Consider the following 17,440-nt stretch of genomic DNA (forward strand, 5'->3'; position numbering starts at 1 on the left):
GCCCATAAGAAAACCCGACAGTGGGTTTGCTTTACATGCTCCTTGCATGGTGACTCCCCCATCCTCATAAGCCTCCCCGCCTTGGACTTAATCAGGCAGAGGCAGGAAGTGATGGGTCCCCACCCCACAGCATCCCACCCAATTAAATGCACCCATCAGCCTCCAAAATCGCCGCTGGAGTTGGGGGGGTGGGGAGAACGTGGAGGGTTGGGGGGGGCTGGAATTAAATTCTGCCCTCAGTTTCCAGTCTGCATAATTTGAAGCCATTTATCTGGCCTCAAATGGCAAACACTGAACATTAACCTTGCCTCCTCCACAAGTCATCTTTGTCACAACTATTCAATGTCTTTTATGATGACATGAAAACGTATTGCAATTGCAGGTGGACATTTTAAGATTCAAGATACCAATTAAATTATTACTCTGTTAAGTGACATTGGAATTATAAACATAAGACTGATACTTATAATGGTTGGATATAAATTCCCAGTCTCTACAATCAGTAAAGCAGAATGGAAAAAACAGGTAGCAATTTCACTGCAATTTGTTTTTCCAAGCTTCATGAACCGGCCACCTGCTAGGATGGGGTTTGTCAACGTGCAGATCAATTCATTACTGGCAACTGGAAACTGGATTGTGTGGGGAAATAGCAAGTGCACTGCTTCCAGTTGCTGCTATGAAGGAGATATTCACCTTATAGCTGCACTAATCCAGTTTGGATTTTATTCACCAATAAAGTACGCCAATTTAATTTTTGTTTTACAACAGAAGATTGAAAACAGATTCATCATAATGCCATGGGAGAGGTTAGCCAACAAACATTTTCTTTCTGTCAAAGCTGCATTCAGACTGCAATTTGAATATGATCTGCACTAGGATGGAGTCCAGGTTGGCTCAATTGAAAATGAGGGATTCAGTTCAAAAGCAGCGAATGGCAGCAGCTCCACAATGCCAATGTAAGCAACAGCCAGAATTCCAGAACTGTCTGGAAGAGCATGTTTGCATGCCAAGACATCACAAACTAATTTCTCTTGACAGCACATTTTCCAGAAGTGAGCCTGGGCCAGTGCTTCAGTGACAGACTAAGCAATTGCTTTCTGTGCCCCCTCCAAAACTTAAATCTCTCCCAAAGGGATCCCAATCATAATCAGGTGATCGGTAGAAGTTAGTCTTAATTCAGCATGATAGTCCAAGCTAAGCACCTTCAGCAGCACCTCAAACTCTTGTTGAAATGGAATGAGCCCCAGACATATGCTTCCTGTGCATTTCTCAGACAGCATTTACCCACAACTGAACCTTTTTCTGACTCTTACTGGCAGCTGAAAACAAATGACTGTCAAGTCTCCCAGCAGAACTGGGGGTGGGGAGTGGAATGTCGTGTGATTGAACTGTTTGCATCCCGAAAGTTGCCTGTAATGTTGCCAGGTTTCTAATCTCAGAATGATTTCTGATGTCCATTTGCAGAATGCAGGACCTTCTCTGACTCTTGCGTTCTATTTGAAAGGTGTAGACTATTCAGACCTGGAGAGAAGGAAAACAAAATGTTTATATCTGTGCAAAGCAAATAGTTTAATCAATGATGCACAAGTATTACCTCTACATTTCAATCTGCATATTGTTATTAAAATTAGTTAGCTCTAATCATGTTCATTATTTTGGCAATAGGATTAAAAAGGGACGGTTTTCCAAAAAGTCACACCACAATAAACAAGTATCATAATTCAGTGGTTCCAATCGTTTTAGCTACATGTTAAATAAAGAAAATGTTTTCGTAATTTTTATTTCTCTTTTGATCTTTACATAATACACAAGACCTAAATGGAAAAGCATTAATTTACTGAAAATTCATGGAAAATGGGTGCTCAGCTAGAATTCCCAAAACTTTGGAAGTTGCAAAGTAAGAAGTTCTGATAAAGGAACACAATGACTATGTTCGAAGACAGTAGAGATGGCACAGCATAAGTAATTCATATATGACCTGTGCAGAAATTGGCACTCAAGATCTAACATAGCTTAATAAAATAAATTTTATTTCCTTAAGTAAACCAATTCTTTAGAACTGCAGCAGCATTTCAATATCTGAATAAAAAAAATATTGCAATTTTTCTCAAATCCAAAACTTGTAGGGTTAAGGAAGCTCTTTTGTGCCCAGGAGATGCATTTGAACTCCTTGATCAAATTGTTTTGTAATCACTCCAATGTATCCTATTGGAATATATTTCTTTGTTACAATAGAATAAAATATTTTAAGAAACATCTATATAAGCAGGGCCCTATTATTATTTGACTTTTGAGTTGATGGAAAGCAGTTTTGGGTCAACCGGATCAGTATTTAATTCTCATGAGTACCAAGGCCAGGAGATACAAAAACCCCACCAGCAGGGTCTGTTGTGTGCTGCAGCAATACAACAGCAAAATATTGTGGATGCTAATCTGAAATAAAAACAAAAAATGCTGGAAACTAACAATAGGTCAAGCAGCATCTATGAAGAGAGAAAGAAAGTTAACATTTCAGTTCTGTGACCTTTCATCAGAACTGAGGAAAGTTAGAAATGCAATAGGTTTTGAGGAAGTAAAGGAGGGGATGGTGGGAAAAAGAACAAAAGTGAAGGACTGTAATAGGGTGGAGGACACAAGAAACTAAATGACAAAACGTATCATAGTGAAGAACAAAGGGAGTGATAAAGGAACAAGTAAAGAAATAAAAGAGATGTCCAGAGCGGGTTGTGAATGCCAGGATCCTGAATAGCTGCCGTCAGAAAGCAAAGAAAAAGATGTTACAGCCTTCTGGATTCAACATTCAATTCAACAGTAAAAGCAAAATACAAATATAAATACAATAAAGCAGTTTGGGGTCAACAGGAATCAGGCCAGTATTTAATTCTCATGAATACTACGGCCAGGAGATGCAAAAACCCCACCAGTAGTGCCTCTTGTGTACTGCAGCAACACAACAGCAAAGCGGATGCTGCAAATCTGAAATAAAAACATAAAATGCTAGAAAAAGCAGATCTGGCAGTATCTGTGGAAAGAAACAGAAACAGAGTTACAGGTAATGTTTCGAGTCTAATATGACTTTTCTTCAGAACTGTTCAGTTCAACAATTTAGATTGTAACCTCTGCTCCCATTTTGTTTCATTTTTCTTTGGTTTTTTTGTGTTTCTCTCTTATTTCTTTCCTTTTGGATGGCAGCTATTCATCTGCCCTCCTCCCTCTCGCGGATCTTCCTTTTTGCTCTTAGTTCCTACCCTCTTCTGCTTTCACTTGCTCAAAACCTATTACATTCCTAACCTTTCTCAGTTCTGAGGAAAGTTTACAGACCTAACTGTTAATTCTGTTTCCTTTTCCCCAGATACTGCCAGAGCTGCTGAGTCTGCCCAATATTTTCTGTTTTGAGTGGAGTATATGTACAAAGCCACGTTTTACAAGTGTCCATGGAACTCAAAACTTATCTTCCAACTCATTTATTGAATGTTTTGAAAAAAAAAAAATTAGTCCTGCTCTCTTCCAACATTAACATGAGCAATGCAGAAATCCTTTGTGATCAACCTTAGTGCAAATTGCAGTAATAGGTGATCATAATAGGCAGTGTAAATCAGGGGCAGAATTTTCCGGTCGACATGCAGGGATGAGCCCAACATGCCAACGCGCGATGACGTTAGGCATGTGTCCTGATGTCATCGCGCGCCATCAGGGTAATTCATTCAACGGGCACACACCGGGGTCGGCTGCGCACCCGTCAGAATGTAAATGTCCTATGAAGGCCATTAAGAAATCAGTTGAACCACTTGAGAACCTTAAGGTTGGCAGGCAGGTGAAATGCCCAAGCAACCTTTGCGTTTTTCAAGAGACCTCATCCATGAGCGGGATGAGGTTTCCTGAAGTTTTTATTAAATAAATAAATTATCTTTCATAAATGTAAAAATATGTTCCCACTCATGTGACACAGTCACATGAGGGGACATGTTTAAATACGTTTTTAAATCATTTCTTTCATGATTGTCAGTGCAGACTCGATGGGCTGAAGGACCTCTTCTGCACTGTGATATTCTGTGATTTTAATATACATTCAATCTCCGTGAGGCAGCTCCGTGCATGCGTGAAAGAGCACTGGCCCCGACTCTCCCTCCGCCCCCCCCGCTCGCATAGATAGCACTGAGTGCTACTGGCCGCATATTACGCTGGGCAGGCCTTAATTAGCCCACCCACATAAAATGGCGGCACAGAGTCGATCGCAGGCGGTGATCGGCTTCATGCCTGCCCCCACCCAGCTCGCCTGCCATTGGAAAAATCCTGGCCCAGGTCTGACAGCAGTACCTCATACCTATCACAATGATCTGAGATCAGTGCTGAAGATGCAACGGCATCCTAAGTATTACATGGATCTATTTTGTTTAATGTCAAGTGTTTAAAAAGTATCAGCAGTACAGAAAAGAAACAGTTCTTGTATAATTGGATCTAGGAGAGTCAACAGATATTAGCTCTTACCTAAAGCTTTAAGCAGTTCTTCTCTTACAGCAGATGTAAATTTTCGGATCAGGCACAGAGTTGTTACCACGGCAAATAACAGATTGTATGAGAGGACAATGTAAAAATTGCCAAGCCAGTTGAACCTTCCAAAATCTCCAAGTAGGTCAAATCTGGTGATTCCTGTTAAAAACAAATATGGCAGAGAAAGGAAAAACATCAAGGAGGTTTCACACAAGGTACGAAATAATTACCATATTGTCAAGACAAACATATATATAAACACATATCAGAAGGTAAGTCTCACACCAACAGCAATGCTTGTAACACTTAGCCTGCAGTCAAATATTTCATTTCATGTGAAGGGTAAAAATAGCCATATATATTATTCACAAGATAATGCAAAGCAATCCATAAAGGACTCATGGGAATGCATTTTCCGGTTGGCGAATGGGGGCAGGGCCTGCTCGTTGGCGTGCAAAATGACGCAAGGTGACATCGGACGTGTGCACCGACGTCACCGTGCTTCATTCCGATCTTTAGTTCGGCAGGCGCGCACCGGAGTCGGCTGTGCGCCCGCCAAACTGTCAACGGCCACTTAAGACCTTTAAAAAAAGTGATTAACCCAACTAGTGGACCTGCTCATCCAACCTTAAGGTTGGCAGGCAAGCAAAGAGCCCTGGCAGCATTCGGAAAAAACATGAAACCTCATCCACCGGCGTGATGAGGTTTCATGAGGGATTTAAAATGTGTATAAAATTTTTAAATAAAATTAATTGACAGTGTCACATGAGGGGACATGTCCGGAATATTTTTTTCTTCCTTTAATAAGGTTTTCAAACTTGAGCCGAGCTCCCTGAGGCAGCACTTTGTCTCAGGGAGATCTGTGTGGTCTTTAGCACACATGCGCGAAAGAGCTCATTCCCGGCTCAGGGAATCCCCTCACCTGCACAGGGAGCACACAGGGCAGGCATCACGGCTAGGGGGGCCTTAATTGGCTGTGCCCGGACCCGCACAACACCCCACACCCCCCCCCCCCAAACGGGGGGAAAATGCTGCCCATGATGTCACAAATGTGGATTGCTATCTAAGAAGCCAAATTGCACTAGCCACAATACATAATTTTTTTCTCTCCAGTGCTCAAAGTGTAGAGGTTAAAATTTGTCTAAGGAGATAGTACAGAACAAACTTTCGCTGCATGAAATAAGCCCCAGCTGACAGAATATCAAGCTGGATATTTAAAAGACGGCTAATAACATACTGCCTGTTTTGAGCTGCCATCAGGGACATATTTCAATCTCACAGACTCTTAACTGAACTATCACTTACCCAAGATTCAACAGATTTTTAATCCCTCAATTCAGTACTTTTTTTTGGTGCAAATCATTAACTGTATTTCAGCAGGCTTGTCAAACATAGATGGTATCACAGCCAAATCCAATTCTGCCTTCTTTCCCCATACATTCAATTTTCAGCAACAGTTACTTGTAAGCAGTGAGATGTTGGAACCTGGGTGATTCTTTTCCCACCTATTTCCATTATTTTTAAATCTTTTATGCTCCCCCACCCCCACTAGAGCTATACCTTGAGTGCCCTACCATCCATTCTTAATTAGCACATTCATTTAGATAATATCACCAACTTCAACACCTCTGTGTTCTTTTGTTCCTTTGTCTGTGACATCTTTCGATGATCTGCTCCTATCCTAACACACCACCCCCCTCCACTTCTCTTCCCCCTGCCCCCCTCCGCACACCTTAAACCAGCTTATATTTCCCTCTCCTTGTAAAGAAAGATCAGTTCTGTTGAAGGGTCATGAGGACTTGAAACGTCAACTCTTTTCTTCTCCGCCGATGCTGCCAGACCTGCTGAGTTTCCAGGTAATTCTGTTTTTGTTTTTGATTCTTTCTCCATCCTGAGGGACATTGATTGAATTATGGCACCCAACTACTGCACTGGCAGAGATCAGCTAACTCAACACAGTTTGTTGATGGAAATTGTGCTGCCTAGAAGCTGGTGTGCAGCCTTGCTAGGTTCGCATTTGGCACATATTATAGGAGCTACAATGTTAAGGGGAGGCAATGGCATAGTGGTATCGTCACTAGACGAATCCGGAGACCTGGGTTCAAATCCTACCATGGCAGATGGAATTTGAATTCAATAAAAATCTGGAATTAAAAGTCTGATGACAGCCATGAAACCATTGCTGATTAGCACTGCTGATTCCAGATCCACAGCAATGTGGTTGACTTTGAAATGCCCTCTGAACTAGGGATAGGCAATAAAAGCTGGCCTAGTCAGCGATTCCCACATTCCATGAATGAATAAAAAAAAATATCAGACTCCAGCTCACATCAGACATATTGAGGTAGCTACTAATAACATATGTGGATTGCTATCTAAGAAGCCAAATTAAAACCAATGCATCAACTATCTTACTAGCCACTTCTTTTAAGATCCTAGGTTGACGTCCATCAGTGTCCACCTGGGCACTTGTTAGTCCACAGCTCCAACAATTTACTTAGTACCACTCCTCTGGTGATTGTAATTTTCCTGAGTTCCTCCCTCCCTCCATTTCCTGATTTAAAACTTTTTCTGGGATGTTACTTGTCTCCTCTTTAGTGAAGATTGATGCAAAATACCTGTTCAATTCATCTGCCATTTCCTTGTTTTCCAGACTCACTTTCTATAGGACCAATGCTCACTTTGTTAACTCGTTTCTTCTTAAAATATTTATAGAAACTCTTACTATCTGTTTTTATATTTCTGGCTAGCTTTCTCTCATACTCTAATTTTTCCCTTCTTATTAATCTTTTAGTTATCCTTTGCTGTTCCTTATATTCTATCCAATCTTCTGGCCTTCTACCCATCTTTGCACAATTATATATTTTTTCTTTAAGTTTGATACCATCTGTCAAGAAGAGATATTAATATCTATAATGTTATTGGAAATTATTTTAAAATAGAATTCTAGTGGGATCTGTGTCTATGTGTGCGTGTGTCTTAAATGGATTAAAGTCAGCTAGTCTGGGTGCTTTGATGTATAGTAGTTTTGAGATGTTAATTAGGTAAACGTTAGGAGGGTAGAAGGTAAAGTTTCAATTTGCATTTGTTAAAAGAAACCATTCAAGAATGCGGGTGAAATCTTATGCCTAGCTAGAAGGTGCCAACAATATATTTATTTTTTTTTCAGCTTACTAATAAAATTGGTGGGATGAAAGGATATTATTGTTAGAAGAAGTAAAGTTAAAAGCCTAGTGATATGTTTGAATATAAATTTTGCATTGTATGCGTAAAGGAGAAAAGAGATTTATGTAAGGTAGAGGCATTTTAAGATCTAACAAGTATGAGAAGCTTCAAGCTGCTGCCTGCAAGGACCCAGAGTTGAAAAAAACTCATTTTGAACGTCCAGGGTGTGCTTTGCCAGGTGTTTAAATTTATGAGATTTACTGTCACCTTAATGGGGGTGTTGCTGAGAGTCAGGTTAATTAGGGGATTTTTGTAGTTATTATAGTAGTAATTTTGTAGACTATGTATGTGTTTACAATCTTTCTTGTATTAATAAATGTTTAATTTAGTTTTATAAAACCTCTTGAGACTCAGTGGTCTTATTACTGCTGACTTCAAAACCTGCATCTCAAAACATACAAATTGCAAAAATGGGTTATGACAGTTGTTTCAAGTTTCCCTCTGGGATTTGAACAACTCAGTCTTTACCATCGGCTGTGTCATAGTACTACCTTTAACCTTTCTAGTTAACCACGGATGGTGTGTCCATCCCTTGGGCTTTTTCTTACTCATTGGAATGCATCTATTCTATATATTCTGAAATATCCCCTTAAATGTTTGCCACTGCATCTCCATTGACCTATCCCTTTTGCCAATTCTGTTTACTTTAACCAGCTCTGCTTTCATGCCCTCATAATTGCCCTTATTTAAGTTTAAAAACATAGTCTCAAACCCACTCCTCTCTCCCTCGAACTGAAATTAAAATTCAAGCAAATGATGGTTGCTGCTACCCTGGGGTGCCTTCACTGTGAGATCATTAATTAATCCCACTTTGTTGCACAATACCAGGTCTAGTATTGCATGCTCTCTGGTTGGCTCCAGAACATGCTGTTCTGAGAAACTATCCCAGAAACATTCTATCAACTCCTCATCTAGGCTACCTTATCCCATCTGACTTTTCCAGTCTATTTGTAGATTAAAATATCCCATGATTATCGCCGTGCCTCTCTGACAAGCTCCCTTTATTTCTTCCTTTATGCTCCATGCAGTATTAGGAGGCCTGTACACGACTTCCACAAGTGACTTTTTGCCTTTACCATTTCTCATCTCTACCCAAATGTTTCCACATCCTGGCTTCCTGAACTTAGGTCATTCCTCTCCATGCTGCTAACACCATCATTAGCTAATACGGCTATTCCTCCACCTTTTCCTCGCTTCCTGTCCTTCCTAAATGTCCTATACCCTTTAATATTCAGGTTCCAATCCAAGTCCTCCTGTAGCCATGTCTCTGTAATGGCTATCAAATTGTACTTATTTATTTCTATGTGCACTCTCAGTTCATCTGTTCTGTTTTGATACAGAGCCTTTAGTTTTATCCTTTTTATAATCTCTAGTCTCATGTTGATTTACAGTTAGATTTGTACTTTCTGTCCCTTCCTGTCAGAGTGTTTTTCATTCCCCATGATATTGTGAAACTTGTACATTCTCTTAGAAAAATGCTGACATATTGATGCATCATGCCCAGGATTTAAATTATGCAAGTTTATTTTAAAAGAAACACAAAAAGGCAGTTTAATTATTTCATACCTATCCTGGAATTTCTATCGCTTGATCTAATTATCATAACCTCAAATTAGCACTAAATTACCATTACTCTAGTACGGAACAAAGAGGGTTAATGAAGGTAGTGCAGTTGGTGTTGTGTATATGGACCTTCAAGAGGCTTTTGATGACGTACCATATAAAAGGTTTAAGCAAAACTGAAACCTATGGGATTAAAAGAGCAGAGGCTGCATAAAAACAAATTTGGTTAAGAGACAGAAAGCAGAGAACATTGGTGAACTGCTGTTTTTCAGACATGAGGTAAGTATACAGTGGTGTCCCCTTGGGGTCAGTAGTAGGACAATTGTCTTTTTGATTTAAGAATGCAAGAACTAGAAGTAGGCCATGCAGCTCCTCGAGCCTGTTCTATTTTCAATAAGATCATGGCTGAACTCCAATATAAACTCCACTTTCCTGTCTTATCCCCATATCCCTTGAGTGCCTCAGTGCTCAAAAATTTATCGATCTTAGTCTTGAATATATTCATTGACTAAACATCCATAGCCCAATGGAGTAGGCTCACCACACTTTGAGGGAAGAAATTTCTCAGTCTGAAATGGCTGTCCCTTATGCCAAGGCTATGAATCCCAATTTTAGACTCTCCAGCCAGAGAAACAGTCTTTTGGCATCTAACCTATCAAGCTCTCTGAGAATTTTATACATTTCAATAGATCACCCCTCATTCTTCTAAACTCCAGAGAATGTAGGCCCATTCTTCTCAATCTTTCATCCCAAGAATCAATCTAGTGAATATTCGATGCACCTCTTCAAGGTTGAGTATATCCTCTCTTAGTAAGGAGATCAAAACTGTGCACTGTACTCCAGGTGTGATCTCACCAAAGCCCTAGCTAATTGCAACAAGACTTCCTTACTCTTAAACTCCAACCCTCTTGAAATAAAATGCTATTTTCCTACCTAATTGCTTACTGTTCCTACAGGTTAAAGTCCTGCGATCCATGTAGAAGGATACCCAATATCCTTCTGAAGGCCAGCATTTATTCACCTCTTAACATGCAAAAAAAATTCTGTTATTCCATTCTTCTGACCGAAATGGATAATCTTACACTTCCCCAAGTCATATGCCAACTACCACCTTCTTGCCAATCACTTCACGTTTGCAGCCCCTTTACATTCCCCTCACAGCTTATTTTTCTACATGGCTTTATATCGTCAGCAAACTTGGACACATTACAGTTGGTTCCCTCATTTAAGTCATTGATATGGATTGTAAATAACTGAGGCACAAGCACTGATCTTTGTGGTCCCCTACTAGTTACACCCTGCCATCCTGAAAATAGCATGTTTATTCCTATACTGTTTCCTGTCTGTTAACTAATCCTCAGTTCATGCTAATAAATTTTCCCCAAACCATGAAGGTTCTCTTGTGTAACAATCTCTTGAATAGCAGCCTATCAAATGTTTTCTGAAAATCCAAATAGGTCATGTCCAATGGTTCTTGCTTACCTAGCCTGCTAGTTACACCCACAAAAAACTAAGATTTGTCTAACATGTTTTCCCTTTCATAAATCCATGCTGATTCTGCTTTTAAATTTGTGGCCTGGTCTTGGGAATGATTTCAAAGTTAGCACAGAGAAGTGTGAAGTGAGGCACTTATGTAGGAACTATGAGGAGAGGCAACATAAACTAAATGCTACAATTCTAAGGCAACTGCAAGAACAGAGAAACCTAGGGGTCTATGTACACAAAGCTTTGAAGGTAGCAGGATGAGTTGAGAAGACAGTTTAACAAAAACATACAAGATCCCGGGCTTTATAAACAGAGGCATAGAATACAAAAGCGAAGAAGTTATGCTAAATCTTTATAAGTCACTGGTTAGGCCCTAACTGAAGTATTTGTCCAATTCTAGGCATCACATTAGAAAGGATGAGGCAGTGGTGTAGTGGCAATGTCACTGGACTAGTGAACCAGATGCCCAGGCTAATGCTCTGGGAACAAAAACAGAATTACCTGGAAAAACTCAGCAGGTCTGGCAGCATCGGCGGAAAATGTTCCGCCGATGCTGCCAGACCTGCTGAGTTTTTCCAGGTAATTCTGTTTTTGTTTTGGATTTCCAGCATCCGCAGTTTTTTTGTTTTTATATTAATGCTCTGGGAACATGGGTTCAGTTAATAAATCTGGAATATAAACGGGTTAGTGATGGTGACCATGAAACTATCATTGATTGTCGTAATGTCCTTTAGGGAAGGAAATCTGCCATCCTTACCTGGTCTGGCTCCAGACCCACAGTAATGCTGCTGACTTTTAATTGCCCTCTAGAAATTAGAAAGTGAGAGAAAGCTAGCTAGCTGTCTTTGAGCTGAGTGGCTTGCTAGGCCATTTCATAGCACAGTTAACAGTCAACCACATTGTTGTGGGTTTGGAGTCACATGTAGGCGAGACCAGGTAAAGATGGCAGATTTCCTTCCTTAAAAGACATTAATGAACCAGATAGGTTTTTACAACAATTGATGATAGAGTCATGGTCATCATTACTGAGACTAGCTTTCAATCCCAGATTTAGTAATTGAATTTAAATTCAATTGTGATTGCACTGAAGGGGGTGCAGAGGAGATTTACCAGGATGTTGCCTGGGATGAAACATTTAAGTTATGAGGAGAGGTTGAATAGACATGGGTTGTTTTCGTTGGAGCAGAGAAGACTGAGGGGCGACTTGATTGAGGTGTACAAGATTATGAGGGGCATGGACAGGGTGGATAGGGAGCAGCTGTTCCCCTTAGTTGAAGGGTCAGTCGCGAGGGGGACATAAGTTCAAGGTGAGGGGCAGGAGATTCAGGGGGGATGAGGAAAAACTTTTTTACCCAGAAAGTGGTGACGGTCTGGAATGCACGCCTGGGAGGGTGGTGGAGGTGGGTTGTCTCACATCCTTTAAAAAGTACCTGGATGAGCACTTGGCACGCCATAACTGTGACTGTGATTAAAGGTCTAGCAAGCCATTCAATTCAAGTGCAATTTGGGATGGGCAACAAATGCTGGCCTTGCCACATCCCATGAAAGAATAAAGAAAAAAAAATGTCAAGACCTTAGAGAGAGTGCAGAGGAGATTTACTAACATGTATCGTGAGCAACTTCTGTTATATGGAGAGACTGCAGAAGTTGGGATTGTTCTTAGCAGAGAAGGTTAAGGGGAGATTTAATATGGGTGTTCAAAATCATGAAGGTTTTGCAGAGTAATAAGAAGATAAAATTCCAGTGGCAGAAGGGTCAGTAACCTGAGAACATCGACCTCAGGCAATTAACAAAAGAACCAGAGGTCAAAGAGGTTTTTTTTAAAACTTGACTTATGATTTTCTGGAATGCACTGCCTGGAAACAGATTCAATAATAATTTTCAAAAGGGGAAACACTAAGGGGAAAAATTTATAGGGCTCTGGAGAAATACAGGTGAACTAATGGATAGCTATTTCAATGAGCCATTGCAGGTCCGACAGGCTGAATGGCCTCCTTCTGAGCTGGTTTCACAACGTAGATTGCTGTCATACAATTATTATCATCAAAAAAATATGCTGGACATGAGCAGTTCCATCAACACCTTAATAGAAGTGAAACGTTAACAGGCTAGGTATAATCTTGTATTCTGTACATTGTCAGAATTCTCTATCTCTACATTAAGGGAGACTTCTTTCATAAAACAGAACAGCTAATTCAGAGTTTCTACAAAAATCTCTGAAAAGTTCATTCTCCTGCATCTACAACAATAACAGATGTAAAATGAAAGGTCTCCAGTTCACAGATCTATTAATTTGCTATCTTTAACTCATGTCAAATAAAAAAAAAATATGGCTCTGTTGAACAAAGCCAGTAAGAAAATATGTTGTCATTTGATATGTTTATTGGAATACTGAGGTCCAATGAACTAACTATATATAGATTCAAATATATCAAGGATAGATTTTCAATTGAATTAAAAACACATTTGCTACACATTCATGAAATTCCTGTTCAATCTTCTCCTTCCATTCAAAAACCTAATTTTTTAAATCACCTGTAACATGTATTCTTCATCAGCCTTGGATGAGGAAAAAGGCTAGTTCCTGCAAACTTTCAAGTATTTCAGCATTTGCCTAACAATATCACTGATTCACAAAATTGTTAAAGTGCAGGAGGCGGCCATTTGGCCCATCGTGTCTGCACGGGCTGTCCGAATGAGTAACTCACCTAGTACCATTCCCCGCATTCTCCTCATAACGCTGCACACTCTTCCTTTTCAGAGAAAAGTCCAATTCCCTTTTGAACCTGCCTCTACCACACTCTCAGGCAGTGCATTCCAAACCCTGACCACTCACTGTGTAATAAGTTTCTCCTCATATGATTTTTCTTTTACTAATTACTTTAAATCTGTGCCCTCTCATTCTCGATCCTTTCACAAGTGGGAGTAGATTCTGCCTATCAACTCTGTCCGGACCCCTCATGATTTTGAATACTTCCCTCAAATGTCCTCTCAAGCTTGTTTTCTCGGAGGAAAACAGTCCTAACTTCTCCAATTTATCTTCAGTAACTGGAGTATCTCATTCCAGGAACCATTCTCGTGAAGGATGTAGAAGGGCTGGGGGAGTTGCACTGCTGCTTAAGGAAAATATCACAGCTGTATGACAGGAGGACACCTCGGAGGGCTCATGCAGCGAGGCAATATGGGTAGAGCTCCGGAATAGGAAGGGTGCAGTCACAATGTTGGGGGTTTACTACAGGCCTCCCAATTGCCGGCGGGAGATTGAGGAACAGTTATGTAGGCAGATTTTGGAAAGATGTAAAAGCAATAAGGCTGTTGTGGTGGGTGATTTTAACTTTCTCTATATTGACTGGGAATCACTTAGTACTAAGGGTTTGGATGGTGCAGAATTTGTAAGATGCATCCAGGGGGGGCTTCCTGAGACAATACGTAGATTGTCCAACTAGGGAAGGGGCAATACTGGACCTGGTATTAGGGAATGAACCCGGCCAGGTGGTCGAAGTTTCAGTAGGGGAGCATTTCGGGAAAAGTGACCATAATTCAGTAAGTTTCAAGATACTGGTGGATAAGGATAACAGGAGTCCTCGGGTTGAGGTGTTTAATTGGGGGAAGGCTAATTATAACAATATTAGGCAGAAACTGAAGAATCTAGACTGGAAGCAGGTGTTTGAGGGCAAATCAACAACTGACATGTGGGAGGCTTTTAAACGTCAGTTGATAAGAATTCAAGACCGGTATGTTCCTGCTAGGATGAAGGATAAGTATGGCAAGTTTCAGGAACCTTGGATAACAAAGGATATTGTGAGATTAGTTAAAAAGAAAAGGGAAGCATTCGTAAGGGGTAGAAGGCTGGGAACAGATGAAGCCCGTGGAGAATATAAAGAATGTAGGAAGAAACTTAAGCAAGGAGTCAGAAGGGCTAAAAGGGGTCATGAAAAGTCACTGGCAACCAGGATTAAGGAAAATCTCAAGGCCTTTTATACATTTGTAAAAAGCAAGAGGGTAGCCAGGGAAAGGGTTAGCCCACTCAGGAACAGAGATGGGAATCTGTGTGTGGAGCCAGAAGAAATGGGAGAGATATTAAATGAGTACTTCTCATCAGTATTCACCAAAGCAACATAGCGGTCAATTTGTCTAGGGAAGAGTGTGATGATAGCCTGGATCATGTTGAGATCAAAAAAGACGAGGTGTTAGGCGTCTTGAAGAATATTAAGGTGGATAAGTCCCCAGGGCCAGATGAGATCTACCCCAGAGTACTGAGGGAGGCAAGGGAGGAGATTGCTGGGGCCTTGACAGAAATCTTTGTATCCTCACTGGCTACGGGTGAGGTCCCAGAGGACTGGAGAATGGCCATTGTTGTTCCACTGTTTAAGAAGGGTAGCAGGGATAATCCAGGAATTTACAGGCCAGTGAGCCTTACGTCAGTGGTAGGGAAATTATTGGAGAAGATTCTTCGTGACAAGATTTACTATCATGTGGAAGCAAATGGGTGTATTAGTGAGAGGCAGCATGGTTTTGTGAAGGGGAGATCATGTCTCACTAACTTGATCAAGTTTTTCAAGGAAGTGACAAAGATGATCGACGATGGAAGGGCAGTAGATGTTATCTACATGGATTTCAGTAAGGCCTTTGATAAGGTCCCTCATGGCAGACTGGTACAGAAGGTAAAGTCGCATGGGATCAGAGGTGAGCTGGCAAGATGGATACAGAATTGGCTTGGTCATAGAAGACAGGGGGTAGCAGTGGAAGGGTGCTTTTCTGAATGGAGAGCAGTGACTAGTGGTGTTCCTCAGGGATCAGTGCCGGGACCTTTGCTGTTTGTAGTATACATAAATGATTTGGAGGAAAATGTAACTGGGCTAATTAGTAAGTTTGCAGACGACACTAAGGTTGGAGGAGTTGCAGGTAGTGAAGAGGATTGTCAAGGAATACAACGGGATATAGATTAGTTGGAGATTTGGGAGGAGAAATGGCAGATGGAGTTTAATTCGGAGAAATGCGAGATAATGCATTTTGGAAGGTCTAATACAGGTAGGAATTATACAGTAAATGGCAGAACCCTTAAGTTCTTCGACGAGCAGAGGGATCTGGGTGTATAGATCCACAGGTCACTGAAAGTGACAACGCAGGTGGATAAAGTAGTCAGGAAGGCATATGGCATGCTTGCCTTCATCGGCAGCGGTATTGAGTATAAAAGTTGGGAAGTCATGCTGCAGCTGTATAGAACCTTGGTTAGGCCACACTTGGAATATTGCTTGCAATTCTGATTGCCACATTACCAGAAGGATAAGGAGGCATTGGAGAGGGTACAGAGGAGGTTTACCAGGGTGCTGCCTGGTCTGGAGGTTATTAGCTATGAGGAGAGGTTGGAGAAACTCGGATTGTTCTCACTAGAGCGATGGAGATTGAGGAGCAACTTGATAGAAGTTTATAAAATTATGAGCAGCATGGACAGAATTCTCTGCCAGAGGAGGTGGTGGAAGCAGGTACGATAGTGGTGTTTAAGAGGCAGCTTGACAAATACATGAATAGGATGGAAATAGAGGGATATGGTCCCAGAATTGCAAAATGTTTTAGTTTGACACGCAATATGATCGGCGCAGGCTTGGAGGGCCGAAGGGCCTGTTCCTGTGCTTTACTTTTCTTTGTTCTTTGAATTTTTTCTGCACCCTCTCTAATGCCTCCACATCCTGAACTTGTCCACTTTGGCAGGAAGAATAGAAAAGCAATACATTATTTAAATGGAGGGAGATTGAAATACTCTGGTACAAAGGGGATCTGGATGTCCTGTTACATGAAGCACAAAAAGTTAATATATAAGTTCAGCGAGTGATTAGGAGGGAAAACAGAGTATTGTAATTTATTGCAAGGGGAATGGAATATAAAAAGAGAAGCTTTGCTACAGTTATACAAGACATTGGCGAGACCACATCTAGAGTACTGGGTACAGTTTTGGTATCCTTATTTAAGGAGGGACATAATCGCATTAGAAGCTGTTCAGAGAAGGTTCACTCAACTGATTCCTGGGATGAAGAGGTTCTCTTATGAGGAAAGACTGAGTAGGTTGGAGTTTAGAAGCATGAGAGGTGATCTTATTGAAACATAAGATCCTGAAGGTAATTGACAGGGTGGATATGGAGATGATGTTTCCCCTTGTGGCAGAGGCTAGAACTAGGGGGGCACAGTTTAAAAATAAGGGGTCTCCCATTTAAGATGAAGAGGGGAATTTTTTTCTCAAAGGGTCATGAGCCTGTGGTATACTTTATCCCAGAGAGCGGCGGAGGCAAGGTTATTGAATAATTTTAAGGCGGAATTAGATAGTTTCTTGACAACAAGGGAGTCAAAGGATCTCAGGGATAGGCAGGAAATCGGATCAGCCATGATCTTATCAAATGGCAAAGCAGGTTCGAGGGACTGAATGGAATACTGCTGCTCCTAATTCATATATGTCTGAATGTAATGTAGATCACAAAATACATTTTCCTTAATTTTGAAGTTATTTAAGTATATTTGCAAGAATGCATCTAAACTGGAAATGCTTGCAAAAATTCCTCATGAAACAAGATTCTGAAAATCATTCGGATGCAGCTAATATGTCTGAAAGTTCACTCAGCGACATGCAAGCAACAAAGGGGCTTGATTCTATATGCATATATTATATATAAGCGCAGAACAG

The 17,440-nt window shown here is 40.8% G+C and overlaps 1 protein-coding gene across 2 annotated transcripts in view; it reads right to left on the reverse strand.

The window, feature by feature from the left end:
• Positions 1-445: 445 nt before the first annotated feature.
• The window catches only part of lmbr1 (limb development membrane protein 1), a 325,954-nt gene continuing 308,959 nt past the window's right edge, over positions 446-17,440 (reverse strand). Inside the window, exons 16-17 of one of the 2 annotated variants that reach the window (XM_041183595.1) lie at positions 4,489-4,650; positions 446-1,521 (exon numbers count right to left, since the gene is read on the reverse strand). In XM_041183595.1, coding sequence (XP_041039529.1) covers positions 1,436-1,521; positions 4,489-4,650 — 248 coding nt within the window. In that variant the 3' untranslated portion in view covers positions 446-1,435. Of the gene's footprint in view, positions 1,522-4,488; positions 4,651-17,440 lie in introns of those variants that run through there. The other variant, XR_005942582.1, reaches the window with a different exon arrangement.

Source organism: Carcharodon carcharias, chromosome 3 (genome assembly GCF_017639515.1).
Source record: "Carcharodon carcharias isolate sCarCar2 chromosome 3, sCarCar2.pri, whole genome shotgun sequence".
NCBI classification, from domain to species: domain Eukaryota; kingdom Metazoa; phylum Chordata; class Chondrichthyes; order Lamniformes; family Lamnidae; genus Carcharodon; species Carcharodon carcharias.